Source organism: Scophthalmus maximus, chromosome 6, assembly GCF_022379125.1.
Source record: "Scophthalmus maximus strain ysfricsl-2021 chromosome 6, ASM2237912v1, whole genome shotgun sequence".
Taxonomy (NCBI): Eukaryota; Metazoa; Chordata; class Actinopteri; order Pleuronectiformes; family Scophthalmidae; genus Scophthalmus; species Scophthalmus maximus.
The window spans coordinates 24,806,010-24,822,500 of record NC_061520.1 but is presented as its reverse complement, the minus strand read 5'-3'; the positions used below and the strand labels follow the sequence as shown (position 1 = coordinate 24,822,500).

Sequence of the window (16,491 nt, the reverse complement as noted above, 5' to 3'; positions counted from 1 at the left end):
CACACGCAGACAGGGAAGAGGTCCAGGGTGGCAGTGAGTGATGGAGTCTAGGGGGTTGCCTGACACACATAAAAACCCACAGAGGACAACTCTCTTTCTCTCTCTTTCTAATAACTCAGGGAGTCCAGTCGGAGGAGTAGAGGACGCCGTTGGCCGTGCAGCACGGTGATCGCGGCTGATCGATGCATTGCTCTTGATGGTGGATTGGTTCGTAGGGTTTTTGCACGGGGAGGGGGGAGGGGGGGTTTAGCTGGGAGCTGTGTCCTAACAGGCAACCCCTCTGGAGGACTGTAAAATTGAGCGGCGCTTAGAGAAGCACTCGCGTTGCCTAATGTACTTGAAACTGTACTTAAATCTTTTTGTGGAACTGTTATCGGTGCGCCCACAGATGTTACGCGGGGACCTCATTCAGCTGGAGAACATCTCAACCTCCAACCGAAAGAAAAAACCATATGCACGAGAAAAAGAGTTCGGAGAGAGAGAACAGCGATCGGTTTGCACCATCTTGTTTCAGTAAATGGCGACACTTAAAACCAAAGTTACATATGAAAGCAATATGGTGACATTGATTGAAAAATGACGTGAATATTACATTAATGCAGTATGGATTATAAAAAAAGAAGAAATAAATGAAAAGATAAAACATGGAAAATAATAAACATGTGAGAATGAAATATGTCTTGCTGGATTTATTTGGAAACAAGACCAGGGTTCAGAAATGAGATGAACTGACAGCAGCACAAGTTTAAAAGTGTGTGGCTTTACACCAGCTGGACTGTGTGGGTGTTTCTGTTGGGGATATATATTTATTAAATTACATTCGCAACCATGCTCACTAATTAACCTGCTTTTTTTTACTTTGACATAGTGGGTATATACAGATGATCACTCTTTTCCAGACTTCATGGTGAAGCTAAGCTAAGTGCTTGCTGCATGGCCCCAGCTTCATGCACCGTAGTACTGGTAATAAAGAGAATTTCCAAGACTATTGAAATATTCAATACATAGATTATACACATTCATACGCAGCTGAAGACAAAAAGCATGTCCCATTTCAAATGAGGCCTTTTTAGAGGAAGTGGTGGGAGAGGGGCGAAGAAAAATGGCCAACTTTTCTCAATAGGTCAAACTGTTGTTTTTTTTTTATCTCTGTTTGAACCTTTTACAGTGCTGGAAATCCGTTTATCTTTGTTTTTTGACTCGACTAATTGGGAATGCAGTTTTCGGTTGCTAAGTAACCACAGGTGCAACACTAGCACAACCTCTAGATTGCTCTTGGATGAAAGCGGCTTGTCGTGGTATGATGTTCTATGATATACAGTAGGTGTTTGGCAACAAATTATATCTCTATATATGTGCTTGGAATCTGGAGCGGATCTCCATGAAGTCGGATAGAACAGGACACAGCAGATTCTATAGCCTCACCCGGTGGATCGGACCCGACAAGGCCACGGGCTGTAGAATGTATCCGTTCAGCTTTGTGATCATGCTGAGGGCACATCAGGCTTATTGATTCACTTCTTATAACAATACGAATACAGTACGAGCACATCACGAAGGAAAACTTCACCATTAACAATGTTACTTGACACTCGTGTGAGATCAGCGAACAAAACTCCTTCTCTCTGTACTTCTGTCTCCATCGTAGGCTGTGCAACATGCGTTATGTAACTTGTGATGATGTTTATTTCTTTATTTCTTTTACTTGACAATCTTTTTGGTTCAACCTCAGCACAAAAAATTGTTTCAGAGAACCACCATATGTCATTAGATACTTGTGCATGCATATCATTTTAGTTTTATGTTGCCAAAATAGTCCAAAGCAAATGTCCGAATGAAATGTGTTTCCTGTCTTGGTTTCTCCATATTCATAGCATGTATTGGAAACACACTCAGTAATTCAAGAAGTTGGGCGGGAGGCAGAGTTCATCTGTGCTTAGCTTTTCACTTCTAAAAATGTTTTTCTTGCCAGGGTCAAGCCTCAGACTCTTTGGGAGCAAAAGTCAGATGATGCCTTTCCTCCATTTTGCCAAGCCGAGGTTTTTCAGCCTCCTTTCTGATTTCTTATTTAATATCACAACTGAGCAACATGATTGCATCTTTCACCCCTTTGACCTTTACCTTGACTAAACCATTTTGATTTATTTTAAAGGAATGGGACGACAACTTAGACATTGTTGTTCGCAGTCTGATCAAGAGTTGAAAAAGAGACGGATCAAAAATCAGTTCAACCTCAGTCCGCTACAGTCCAGTGTATTGGACCACGATGCGATGAGCCAAGCTTTGCACAAACTGGCCAAACAAGACCTTGGCAGAATGAAAGGGTTTTAAAGGACCAATGTGTAGCATTTATTGGCCTCTAGTGATGAGGAGGCAGATTGAACCAACAGAATATCCCTCGGCTTCACTTTCTGAACATGTGGGTAACCATCAAAATGTGAATCCAACATTTGGTTTGTCCGTTCTGGGCTTCCGTCGTGACATGGTGGTGCAACATGGCCGACTCTGTGGAAGCTAACCTGCCCCTGATGTAGATGAAGGGCTCTAACCATGTTTTTTAGTTGTTGAGATTGTCATTTATCTTGTTGTCACACTGCATTGCTCCAACACTTTGCACATCTGAACGGGACGCAACCATGTGCAAAATGGCAAATGACCTCAGAGCAGCCGCACCATCAGCCCCGCGTGAACCCGGTCCGGATCCGTTTTACAGTGAGCGACCGCGTGCGCGGTGTTTCTAATAATCTTATGGGAACGAGTCGGATCACTGGACTCATATTAGAGATGGACGTGATATTGATCCTCTTATTTACTTCGGTGAGCAGAGATGAAATGTATTTCACTACGTGTCATTCCTCTGGGTTTCTCCTCCTGAACGTGAGGCAGCCATTTTCGTCCGCTGACCCCAAAGAGAGGCGATCGGGGCTGAGCCGCCGCCAAATGGAAGGAACGTGACTCGTGCCACTCAGCCGGTGCTGTGTATGTTTAGTCCACAATTCCATCTTTGACCCACTGAGCTGTAGCCATGGCAGCAGGACGGAGACTGCGTGTTCTCCTCATGTCGTCCTCCGTCCTCCTCCTCTCCTGCGTTTCCTCTGCCAGCCTTATATATCCGAACGTGCCACCTCTGCGCTCAAGGACATACTGCAGGGGCGCGCGGCACGCTGTGCCAGGTCAGCACACACACACACACACACACACACACACGTACAGTACAGGTGCGTGAGCTGGTGTTGTGTATGTTTGTGTGTGCATCTGGGTGATGCTCCTCTCTTGTCGTCGACCATATGGAAACGTGCCTGGAGTAAGGGAAGGGCGCAAACCCTGCTAGGACAGTTGACACAGCGCAGATGCTCGGCCACACGAGAGCACATGCAAATGCACAGAGAAACACGTGCGCACACGCACGCACACACACGCAAACTGCAAAATGCGTGGTGTTGTTTGAGTGGCAATGAGGCAGGAGTGGGAGGACGGCTGGTGTTCCTCCCACTGCCTTATGCTGGGGGAGTTACCCAGCTCGCTGGTGAAATGACAGAGAGCCAGCCCAGACCACACACACACACACACGCACACGCACTCACACACTCACACACACACACAAAACACAATCAGTTTCCACTGGGCACGTGAGCAACACTGAATACCCCTCGTTTATTAACATTAAGAAATGTCACCATCCAGAAATAATGGGCGAATATTGGACCAGTTTAGCGGGAAGAGAAACCCTTAATGGTGCGATATAAATCAGCGGTCGGAAAAAGAGACAGCACCAAGCGCTGGGAGAGAGTCTACATGCAGTGGTGCTGCTTGTTTTTTTGAAGATATCAAATCACTATTTGAGGACACTAAAAGGACACAGAGCATTTGAGATATTATCCCGTTGATCATGTCAGTAAATAAGGATATTGGAAACTTTGTCTGTTCATTCAGCAAAGCACAGTGTCAGAGAAGCTCTGGATAGACTTCCATTATGGTTCGGCACATTTATGGTGATGTAGAAAAAATAAGCCACTCGCTGCTTTTTAGACATTTAACGTCTCAGCTGTACCTTTGGAAGCCTCCGTGCCGTACGGCCCACTGGCGCTGTCGGTCAGGTCGGGCAGCCAGGCGTCTTTGACCGCCGACTTGAAGACGTGGCGGTTGTCCAGGCTCTGGAGGGGCCGGAAGTTGCTGCGCAGATACTCCACCGACTTGACGTGGTCCTGCTGCTCCGTGGTGAAGATCGAGTAGAACGCCTCCAGCTGGTGTCGGCAGGGAGAAAAGTGCAGACAGGGAGAGTTTAGTGGCAGACGGAACACACTCCAACTCAGAGTCACTCGTGGTTACGTTCACATCCGTCCTGCAGCAGTAAGAAGCCCCTTCATCTCCCTCCTCAAAAACACAGATATCCGACTGAAACACACGTTTCTGATGATCGGCGTGAGCTAACTGGGTCTCTGCTGCGGCAGAAGAAAAAAGGCTTTACACAGAGCAGAACACTGGAAATGCATGACTAATAATGATTTGAAACGAAATCTCTTGGAGGAGTTCGACAAAGTGTGATGTGCAAAAATGGGCAAAACTTTTGCATACCGAATCCAAAATGGCTGACTTCCTGTTGGTCAGAGGTCATGGCTGCAATCCTTCTTTTGTAGGTCCCGACATGATACACGGGCTTTTTGGCGCAACTATTTGATTGATGAGTTTCCTTTTGCAATTTTGTAGGGGGCGCTATTGACTCATTTTGCGCAGCTAATGCCCAAGAAATTATTACATTTTTCTCCGGTTCTGATGTGTGTGCAAATTTGTACAGGTTTTCAAGTATGTTTAGCGCCTATAATTAGTTATTCATTGCGATAAACAAAAATAATGATAATGGACGCAATTTCAATAGGGTTCTTGCCAGCCTTACAGGCTTTGGCTCGGGCCCTAAAAAGTACACAATATATTCAAACATCAGTTTGGCTGCAAAGTTATCATTAAAAAATAGGTTGAAAAAAAACAAAACCTGAAAAAGTCACTGCTCATTTCAAACTCTAAAATCTCAGCTCCTGGAGCCAGACAAAGAGACAGTCAGTCATGTGTCCGAAGCCAATTCGGTTGGTTATGACGACAGAAAATCTTAAACCAAACCACTCCAAAAACACAAGAAAAAGCTGCTAGATTTGTCGCTAGTCGCTTTTTTGAAAAAGAGTCAAGACAAAGTCATTAAGTTGGCAGCACTGAGTCCTTGGAATAGTCAGTGTTCTGATGAACACATTTAAATAGAGTACTGCTGTCCCATTATTTGAATAAACTGTATCTGAAAATAAAAGTCCTCGCTTACGTAGCCAAAAGAGGCCTGTTCTGTCAGCAGAGCGGAGTGGGTTGAACCGAGCTGCCAAACTCACGGCAGACACATGATGAATGAGAGGGCTGCCTCTCAGATGCGGTTTGTACAAATCTGAAAAAGGAACCAAAGGAAGCCACCGTGTGCGGACCGCGGCACGTTCCCAATGCGATCCTCTGAACCAAACCCTCCGTCGGACTGAGGCGAATCCCTCGGTTGGGTTTGTGGAGCTGGGATGAATGTCTACGGTGAGACCACAGCCTCTGTCAGTGTCCAAACACCACACGCAGACACCTTCAAGAGGAAATCCTGTGTTGTTGACGAGAGTTCGTATCTGATGCGGTGAAACCGTCGCGCCAAGGTGGTTCCGATCGGGAACGCCTCCGCCACGCCGTCAGGCTGTGAACATTTTGTCCTGCTTTGGGGCAGATGCTGAAGTTGGCCTCTTCGCTGCGCGGCAAGACGGGCAAGCAGACACGGATTTGCACTGTGTGATTGGAGTGTCATCGCTTCTGCCTGCGTTGGCAGACGGATGCTCGGTGCAATGTGTTTGGAAGCAATGCGCTCAGACAAACAGCTTGTGTGCAAGTGAGCGCTCGGGAGGGAGCTGTGCTGAGAGGAAGATTCAGTTTTATTAAGGTAGAAGACTGCGCGCGGAAAAATATCTGAGGGCGGGCAAATTATCCTGCAACTCTCTTTGGGCTGCATGACGACCGCATGCTCTCAAATAAAACAGAAGCCGAAATAAGGTGTCGATCCTGATTCTGACTAAACGATGACTTGACTGTCCCTGAGCAGTTTTTATTTGTTACGTGTGTTCACAAGAAAACTCTTGTGGTCATTTCTGTCTAGTGGTGGCACTAGAGAGAGTGGCTGTACATCTACATTCGAACGACCCCTCTAGCACTTTGGGCACATTACCCAGCAGCTGCAGCGATTTACTGACATGGAAACTTTATTCTGATTCGGACGCAGCTCGGAATTCCACCGGGGACCACGAATATATCCACACCAAGTGTGAAATCAGCCTGTGCAGTAGGTGTCGAGACGTCTCCGTCTGAAAGAAAAGCGTTGAATGGTTTAACTGAAAAAAAAACCTCCCCCACCTACTGCAAGTGGAAAATAAAAGCTTTTTTCCCCGCAGCAGAATGTGTTTTGCAGCGAGCCCGAATCCCAAGCCGCTGCAAAACAAATGTACAACGCCCGCGAAACATCAGGCCCGCCAGCTCTGGCGACCGGCTTCAGGGGGGACTTTCTCCGGCGATGAAAGTCAAATGTGAGCGTCAAAGCAAAAGGATTAATAAGAAAAAAAGCCCCAAGTCTGATTCCACTGTTTGTCGAGCCGCAGTAAAACCCTCGGGGGTTTCAGGCCGGACAAAGAGTGAGGATGGAGGTCATGCTGCATGATGAAAAAAAATAAATAAATGAAATAAATACAGATCCAGGCGCAGCTCTTTAGCCCCGGTACCGCTTCGTGTTCCAGAAGGAGCAGGATGTTGTGAACTTTCGGATTCATTCATTTTGGCACATTTTCCTTCAGGTCGCAGGCTGCACGATGCCTTCGTGGAACGCGTGTGGGTTTGGGATTTGTCGTCGCTCTTAATTGAAGGTGGAATCGGTTGCTCCCCGGCCTAGATTTCTGCTAAAGCGCGGCTGTGTGAAGAGAACCGGGTGTGTTCCCATATACGGCACGCCAGGATATCAAAGTTTGTTAGTGTGGAGTAATGTCAGTGTTTGTGGTGCTCTGAAAAAAATATGTTCTTTGATATTTTTAGACATCTCTGCATAATTGTGCATACAACATATTTTGGATTTCAAGTGGCTTGCAAATCAAACTGTAGTCACTAAGGTCGGCCCTCGGTTCTCGGCGATGAATTCACTGACGGAAGTACTTATTATTACTAGTGTTTAACAGGTCTTTACATAGTACACAGTTTAAGGTCAGGCTGTTCGACAAGCAGCCAATATTAGTATCAGCAGACAACTGAGCAATTTCATTGCCAAAAGTGCCTCCCAGCGTATTTTGTACAGTATCGACAGACCAATGGTAGTATGAGTCTAACACACCGTCTGTGGCTATACTTACTAAGTATGACCTTATTTTGGTTAAGGTCAGCATAAAATGAATAATCATCGCCGTCCATGTAAACGTTTTTAAGAACATATTGATGGAAAGCAGTGAGACTGAAACAAACTGAACACGTCCCTGGGGGGGAAATGCTCAGGAGAGCTGATTATGACTATACACAACAACTGATTGATATCATGACAAAACTCTGTTTCTTCAAAGTGTGATATCATCCCTGCCTCCATGTTTGTGTGTGTGTGTGTGAATGATTACTCTTCAAGGCCGGTGTTTTACCTGCGGTGCATTGGGCTGAGAGCCTTCAGCCCTTCCTTAGTGTATGGCATAGGCGTGTCTAGCCCATTCGTGTCTAAGTTGTTGTTCTTTTAAACGCAAGTCCTTGTTTGACAAGCTTAAAAATGGTCAAAAACCATAGAACAATGGAAGTGCAACGGACTGCCGCTGTTACCGTCAGTCGCCGCAAATGACGCCGCGCTGCTGCGGCTGTTCACCTGCTCAATCCAAGTTCGATTCAGAAAGCTGAACACGCTGTCGTTGAATTGTGGTCTTAGAAATATGAGGAGGGAAAAAAAAATCACCTGATATATTGCAATATCCCCAGGAACTACTGCGTTCCTTAACGTTATACAAATTGCTACTTTTACCCAAAATTCCTGCAGGTACCAAGTTCAATATTTATGTTATCTTCAATTAATTGTTCATTTTAGTGAATCGTTCTGTGCTGTTTGAAGTGATATTTTTATGTGGGCGGGGTCAGTGATATTTTTGGGGATCGCTGGCTGCTCAGCACCCCTACAGCTCTGATCCTAGTATCGCCCCTGGCGTATGGATCAGCTGCAGCCTCATACCGGGCCATGTTGTATCTCCAGTCACAGTGGAGTAACTGTGGCGGATTAGGCAGATTGTGGGCAGCTTGGATCTGTTGCTATGGGGAACAATATCATCTATCAGGAAAAAAATGGGGACAGAATCAACAATGTTTTCCTCCACGCCGAGCTACCACTGCCCGGAGCTACAGCTGTTTCCCACTTTTGGAGGCGGTACATAAGACGCATTCTCATTCTACGGCTGCTTAAAGGAGAAGACTAAGCGTTTGCCTTCCCTCACATACGTACTGCATGTGTTGTTATTACTGCGGCTCGGGGGAAGAAATTAGAATTTCAGCTCAGAGTTATAAATCACTGCTGTGGGCATGAGCGATCAGAATTGCTGCGGGGCCGGGCGGGAATAGTTGGAAAACCCTGCAGGAAAGGGCAAACGTGTTTCTGCATATACCTCTTTGCTCTGCCATCGTTTCCACACAGCACTGGTTTGGTGGTTTTGCAGCTCAAAGAGTGAGAAGACGTCTTTCAAGGTATTTCTGATATATGTTCTGGTTTTCAATATCCACTACAAAAACTGTCTCCATACTGTATCCATCACAGTGAACCACGCATTCCAACACTTATCTATCTGTATGTGTGGCAATCAACGTCATTGCCTAGGCTGCTTTTTCCTTAAGATAAAAATAATGATGGCAGAAAAAAAGCAGGCGAGAGGGCGCGTTAATGACTAATAACACTATCGCCATGTCCTGCCTCCTGCATGTCCTACGCAGACGCCACAGAACCTTACGGGACTTGTCCGGTCGGTCTGACTGTTGGACAATCTCCTGCAGCGTTTGTCACGTACCGTACAAAAGGCAAACTCTGGAAAATGTCCAGACCCAATTATCTCGGAATCCTGATTTACAGTGTATGAATAAGCACATGACCAGCTTACCATACAATTTAAAAATCATCTAAGCTGCTCTCCATAAACCCCGCCACATGCCAGGTGGGAAACCATGAAAACAGTCCCACAAGTCCCACTTGGAATCGCTTCAGAGGGACGCACCTCACCAGTAAGTCCCACTCGGCAGCTCATATTTTGGGGTAACTGGGATGTGAGACCGGCATAGCTTGAGCCACCCAAGGTTGATAACATCTGAGACACATTTTCCCTCTCTCCCACGCGCACACCCGTGTGTGCGCGTCAGGGGAACAAATGCAAGTGTGGCGAGTCCGCTGCGTGTCTGTTTGAAAGGAAGGCATTTGAGGCGCGTTGTTGTGTAAGAGCCCCAGCATCGATCCACTTTAAAAGCAGGCCCGAAGCGACGGCCGTCTCTCCCGCTGACCTACTTCAACTATCATCTGAAAAACAAAAGGCCCACAGAACGAGAGAGAGAGAGAGAGGCAGATAGAGACAATAACCAGAGTCACCGTCAGTGTTAATTCTCTCTCCAACCTTTTATCTTTCTCCATCATGTTGTCTCAGGAGAGCACTGGGGAAACAGAAGTACTTCAAAAGAGGCTTTTAAACACGTCGAGACGGGCTGACGGCAGATCAGAAATCAGCAGCCAGAGAACAGGAAGGATGGACGATGCTGCCGTCGACTCTTTGTCGACCCACTTACCCATATTTTAATATTCTGCTGATTTTTGTACCATTTCCTATGCGTTTGAAACTTTGACATTTCGTTTTTTGTTTTTTTTATCCTGTGCTTCTTACAACCATTCAACGGGGTCACATGGTAGCCTCGGTATGATGTGGAAGAATTCATGTTGGAGGAGCTGTAATGGCTCGTCCACACGGGACGCAACGCTTTGCTCGGAACGAGTTTGATCGCTGAAACATTTATGTTTAATTGCTTGAATATTTGCCCATTCTTCTTTCCCTTTCTCCGACAAAACTCAGACAAAAAAGAGCCCAGTCCTAACGATGCAAACAGCATCGGCCCACACACAGCGACAGCAGTGATCCTCGATCCATTCCCGATACAATGACAGGCCGTCCGACGACAGTGACGGAGGGCGGATATGTCGCCCAAGGTCAAATATTTTGTTTCGACCGACTGAAGTGACCGTCGCCCGACTCAAGGACGCGAAATTCGCGGCTAGTCCCGTCTCTGCGTTGACTTTGTATGTGATCTGCTTGCGCGGATAATTCACGGCGCGAACGCACCATAAGTTACGGAGATATTATTGGGTGTCTTTCCAAAACTCTACCTGTATTTTCCCCACGAGATTCAAATGCCAATGGATATTGTTGCTAGTGACGACTGCATTAGGTGAGATGAAAAAACACCAAACAACCAGCTTCTTTTAACACACATGGTGAAACTAATTCCACAGCAGACGTTCTGCTCAGCATGGCACGTTTGTGTCCCGAGTGTAAGGGTATGATGTTCTGTGGGGAAGTAAGCTGTGTGACATGTCTGTATCACTATGGCCCCTTTTCAATTTCTCACGTGGTTTTCACATTGTCATTTCATTCGCTGTTATTCCAAAATACTGTCATAGCAGCCACAGGTGGTGAAGAGTGGTGCAGGGGTTGGAGCATGCTCTCTCTGTCTCTCTCTCTTTTTACTTTTGTTCTACACCACTAGATCACCTTTTTAACCCCGCGGTCTTCTGACGAGCAAAACACAACAGGTCCGAGAGCTCGGCTGACCCTGCACCTCCCGTAAGATGCTCCATCACAGTATCAAAGTTTACCCGCAGGCACATTGGCATTGTTTGATCTGTGACTTCAAACCAAGTTTGATTTCCGTTTCCCCTCGGTTCTCCACGAGATGTCCTTGCCGCTGTTTGTGCGGCGAAGGGAAAGCATACCGGCCCAGTGGAATCACAGTCTACATCTTTGATTTGTTCACTTCACACAGGTCTGCCGGTGGGCTCTCTTTTCCACTGGATAGAGAGAGAAAAAACATGACCAAATTGGATTCAATGAGAATTTCGATTTAAGAATGATGCCTTCCTACAGCTCCAGTTAGCTACGTAGCTACTTCAACCAAAAATATGTTTAGTCCGTCATACACACATACAGTCCACATGGTGGCAAGCGTGGATGAGATCCATGCAGCTGCACAGGTTCTTAGGAACTCTTAAATTGTCGTATTTCTTCGTTCCAACTTTCGGTTTTGTCAGTCGGGACACCAACATCACAACACATGATGAATCATTTGCATGATAGCGCAATTATCCTAAAGCCGCAGTGTGTAGTTTTTGTAATTTTCTGGCGGCATCTGGTGGTAAAGTTGCAAACCGCAACCAACTGAGCGACCGACAGGGGACACTTTATGGTGGCGTACCGCTGATTTCATTTTCTGTTTCCGGCAGCGTCTGAAAATTCAAAGTGAATGCGACGTATTCTGGACCGTTTAGTTCAACAACCGTATTCATCACGGCGGCTGTGACATCACAGCAGTTCACAGTTCGTTTATACTCGCGCTTCAGGCGCGTCTGTCACAGTGCAGTCTTCTCCAACAAAACACTACCTACACCGCTGGAGTCGCCACAAGGAGAAGAAGGAGGCGTCACGCACCATTGCATCGGGGACAGAGCTGGTGTTGGGATCGGTAGATTAGGAAGAGATTGTGCTTTTAAACATGCTTTCAGAAAAAGCGACGTAAAAGAAGAAGGTGGTCTGTTTGCCCTCTGAACGACGACAGACACGTCGGGGGCGGATTAAGTATCCTGGTGAAACCCTCCCCTCATTCTCCCTGAGCACTGTCTGGCTCTAGCTTTCACTTTTAAACTTCACGGTGTAGGAGAGATCTCAACAGGGCCATGAATTATGTTCTGTTTTGACCATTTGTGAATATCTGCCTCATTGACGCATCACATTGCCAGCGCCGAGTTACAAGAAACGAGAGGTGCACGACCTGGGGAAACGGCCTGATCCTGAACATGAACTGACCGTGTCCTGTCTGCTGTGGTTGTTTATAACTTGTCTTTTTCATATGTATTGTACTTCCTCTTCTTGCACTTTGAAGGCATACCTTTAGGATCTCAGCATGTGTAGACACTTTTCTTTTTATAAATTGAGAGACTGATTGATGATTTACACTATGTATATGTAATATTACATGTATGTATTTGTTAGTTGCAGTCCTAGTTGTCGGTGAGGAGGGTATGGGCCAACTATAACGAGGCTTGTGTGTTTCTTGACATTCTTGTCCGGCTGTAGATTGTTTCTGTCTCCGCTGCCGTCCTCGTCACGCTCGCTCCTTCTCCCCCGTCTCCCTCCGTCTCTGTCACTGTCCCCATCGCTGCTTAGCACTGACCCGTTCTCTTAACTTCAAGGAAGAGAAGAAAACACTTCATCCACATTTGTTCTTTTGCTCCTGAGCAACTCGTTGGGTCTCATTAGGGGACGAGTCTGCCAAGTGTTCTTTGCAATGGGGAAGGAAGATGAGAGCAGAAAAAACTCATTTCCCACAGACCCTTGCTCACAAACACTGTGCTCTGGAGCCGCCGTCCTGTTTAAACTGACAACTCTCTTTTCAGTTGTTCACCCTATCCTTCGAGGTGACGGGTGTTTTATAATCATGTGCTCCGGAAATGCAGCTGGAAATACCTCAACATTATAGTTTGTTGAGTTTTGACGCATGTATTTTCACTTATTCAGAGTAAACTTTGGTGAATTCTGGACTTTCTGACAAATTCTTGGCAAGGCCATTTGAAATGCTGAGCTCTGCAGAGGTTCTAGTGGGATCGTGAAAAAAGGGCGCAGTCGGGTTTGTTCACATCTTATCCTTATTTTCCTGTGGGGGATTCCAGTAGTCGGCTCTCGCGTATCACACCACCTCCCCGTCAGCACCTGCTGGCCATACAAAGAGTCCTCTGGTGGGAATCTGTCTTTATGGGGCAACACATTTAATCAAAATGATATAGTGTCATATATTAACTTGTGATGATTGTGCAGTTCCAGTCTTTTTCCTTCCCTGGTATTTCCTCCATCCCCATTCTCCCATTCCTTCATTTGTGTCCTTGGTAATTAAATTCCCTGAAACGCCAATGGGGCTAATTTGCCGCACCACTGACTGACAAAATGTCACACATTTAGTAACTTAAATCTTCAGAACTCTTTAAATAAACTCTTCAGTACATTAACCTTTTACAAATATAATAATGTAATATAATGTATGTAGAATATGTTTTACCTTAAAAAAGGGATCTCGGAAACACTGCATGTCAAGCATAGCATTGGTGCCATGGACGTAGATGTTCAAAAACAAATACTATAACTTTTGAACCATTTGTGATTGAGACGAGCTGAATCGTGACATCATCTGCTTCCCATTGAGAACTAAAAGTGCCTTCATGACATCCGGGGGACAGGAGCTCGCCGGCGCTCTGAGGGTGACATTTTACCGCCACTTGGCCCCGTGTTGATGGGAGCGTGCGGGTGTGTCACTGGGCCTTTGGTGGTGAAACTGTACATCCAAGTGACACAACCACAGAAGTGTCTGGTGCAAATACACCTTTTCTCCAGAATATTGAAAAACTTGTCTCACCGAAGACTTGTGTGTGTGTGTGTGTGTGTGTGTGTGTGTGTGTGAGAAAGAATAGGGGGATCTCATGAAAAGCAAACAGGGATGAATTGAAGAGATGCAAATGAGTTTGTATTCGTCTAGTATGTATATGGATTTTATAACCTATATAACAATGTATGTATTAATGACCAAAAAAAATCAGGCCACCAAAGACAGTTCACATTTTGGGGGTTGGCTCGGCTACGTAGATGGACCCAGTGGCGTAAGTATTGACGGTGCAGGTGTTGCAGGGCACCGGGTCCAGAGGCTTATGACGGCCCATCATTGGCTTAGACCGACATCACGTTTATGTCTGACTAGAGGGAAGCAGCACAATGTTTAGCGAGCGCAAACACAAAAGCGGCGCTCAAAAGAAGAGGGATGAAAAAGAACACGATCAGGCTACTGCTAAACGGATTAAATTGGACAGGGTTTGCAGTCATGCTTCGTCAAATACTAGCAATGTTGACGCCAAGATCAACAGCAGCCAGAGGTTCGTGCTAGCTCCCCATTGCCATATAGTAAAGCTGCACCTGCATCGGCCCTCTTGCGACCCTCCTCTCCACCACCGCCGTCTCGAACCACCGCCACCCCCGCCACCTCCACCTCTGTCACCTAGTAGCCGGGAGTGATTCTACAAAGTTTCCCCCCACCGATACGGGACTCTATGACGGTACTGTCACCGTGTGCCCCCGGCGCCAAGATCAAGAGCTATATTTTAACAACTGGTTCTCGCGGACCTACCACTCCCAAGAGACAAAAAGCAAGGAAACAGGTGTTCCTCTGACATTTATTACACTACCACTACCAAGGCGGGTATCAAACTTCAACCTTGGACTGTGCTCATTGTGAGCCTTGCTGGCTGTTTGCTGACCGGAGTGCGCCTCTCTACAGAGATGCGTGGGTCAAAGGAGTTTGAGACTGGCAAAATTTGTCGCCTCAGATCGACAAACTCACTTGCAATTCAGTCTTTAGAGGACACGGCAGATCCTTGGACGGGACCTTTCTTAGTATAATACAGCTCTTGGCATGTTACGATTTCGGTTCTTAAAGAACTTGTTGAGCGGCCACGAGGTTCTGTTAAATAATATTCCAGGCTGTCAACCCTGGCACAGTGCGCAGGACGATGCACTCTAAGTCTGAAATAGGAAAAATGCCCCAAAAATGTCAAAGGTCTGGCCATGGTGCTCATTGTGGACCGCAGCTCAATGGCACGATTTAGTGATGTTCGCACTGCACTGCTGTTATACCTCACCATGCCTGTCACGGTATGCGACCGCAGAGCGCTCATTCTCTAAGCTCAAGTTGATTGGCCATACTCTCAATAGAGAACAGCAGAGCCATGAATTTGGACACAAGCAGTGTCGTTTTGCTGAGCACAAGGCCCGGAGGATGAACTTTCAAAGGGTGAGCCCGTTTTGCTTTGCGAGTGGGATCAGCGATTTAGATCTATAGCGATGTAGTTGTTGTCCCATGTCGAAAAATGCGCACCCACTGTAATCTGTTTCTGTGATAACGTTAGGCCGCCGTGCCATTGATGACGAATGAAGTGATTGTGTCATCGGGTGCCGTGCGTTCACTCACGCGGTGTAGGCGTCCAACGAGTTGCTGTTCGTTTATGGATATTAATGGATCTGTTCTACCAGCGGGGAATCACAAATTTCACTTTAGAAATCTTGTCGGTTCCAAGCTATGTCCATGTTTTCTCTACAGATCAGGCTGCCTGAAAGCATGTGACTCATTCCCCTCTCCGGGAAACCACTCGTGCACTTCACGCCGCGAGGACAATGTCTGAACCGAACGGTACGAACACGACCTCAAAGCTGAGAAAAAACTGGTACTGCTGCGGCAAAATACATTTCTTTCTTCGTGGGCTGTCAAAGCCTGAAAAAGATGTTGTCGTCTGTGTGAACCTGAACACACCACAACAAAGCAACCGTGTGAACTCCTTCACAGAGGGAGAGACCTGTTGTGGTCTGTTTCAGCTCATCATTGTCTGATGACGACTTCATCTTCGGGTTGCGGTAAAGTGGATTGTATTTTTATTCATGAAGACTTAATTATTTCAGATGAAAAATAATGGGTTCGATACTTTTGGGAATCGCTGCGGCGGCAGAGCGACTTCTCCCTGACACTGAGATATATGGAAGTGATAATAACACACAGAAGTGCTGATCACAGGATAACTAATTGTAATGTCAGAAAAAAAAGGAACTTAGATCTGCGGATAATGACCTCACAGTTTTTGTATTTTTCGGGTGAAGAGATCTTGAGATGGTTTTCTACAGTTCTAGGCCTTTCTGTACGTCCTGTGTGTGTGCGCCTCACCTGTTTGTATGACACGTAGATGGGTCGGCTGAAGACGATCCACTCCACCACCTTGCTGCAGGGGGGCGTGGTCAGGGAGCCCGTGTAGCGATAGTAGCTCCCCAGCGAGGATGGCAGCAGGTCCTTCAGCACGAACGGCTCCAGGAACGTCTCCTTCTCTGTGTGAGGGAGGGGGACGGGACAAAGCGTTCAGATCGATAAGACACTCATTGTAAACCTCAGTGTAAACTCTGTCTTTCCGGAGCCGACCCAGGTGCTACTATTTCCTATAGCCTGTAGGGTGTGCCATCGATTTTTCATTTGCATTATGCCTGGGCCCCCGTTCCGTGACCCCTTTATTGACAGACATAATTACGCTCAAAGCCTACGGCACAAAGTCGCATCTCCAAGCGCAAATGTTGACACGGTGGAACACTCCACCCGGGGTGT

At 46.5% G+C, this 16,491-nt stretch overlaps 1 protein-coding gene across 1 annotated transcript in view; it reads right to left on the bottom strand.

The window, feature by feature from the left end:
* The window catches only part of LOC118309866 (receptor-type tyrosine-protein phosphatase gamma-like), a 330,931-nt gene that overhangs the window by 49,702 nt on the left and 264,738 nt on the right, over window positions 1-16,491 (bottom strand). The window contains exons 7-8 of the mRNA XM_035632434.2: window positions 16,063-16,220; window positions 4,052-4,244 (exon numbers count right to left, since the gene is read on the bottom strand). Coding sequence (XP_035488327.1) covers window positions 4,052-4,244; window positions 16,063-16,220 — 351 coding nt within the window. The remainder of the gene's footprint in view (window positions 1-4,051; window positions 4,245-16,062; window positions 16,221-16,491) is intronic.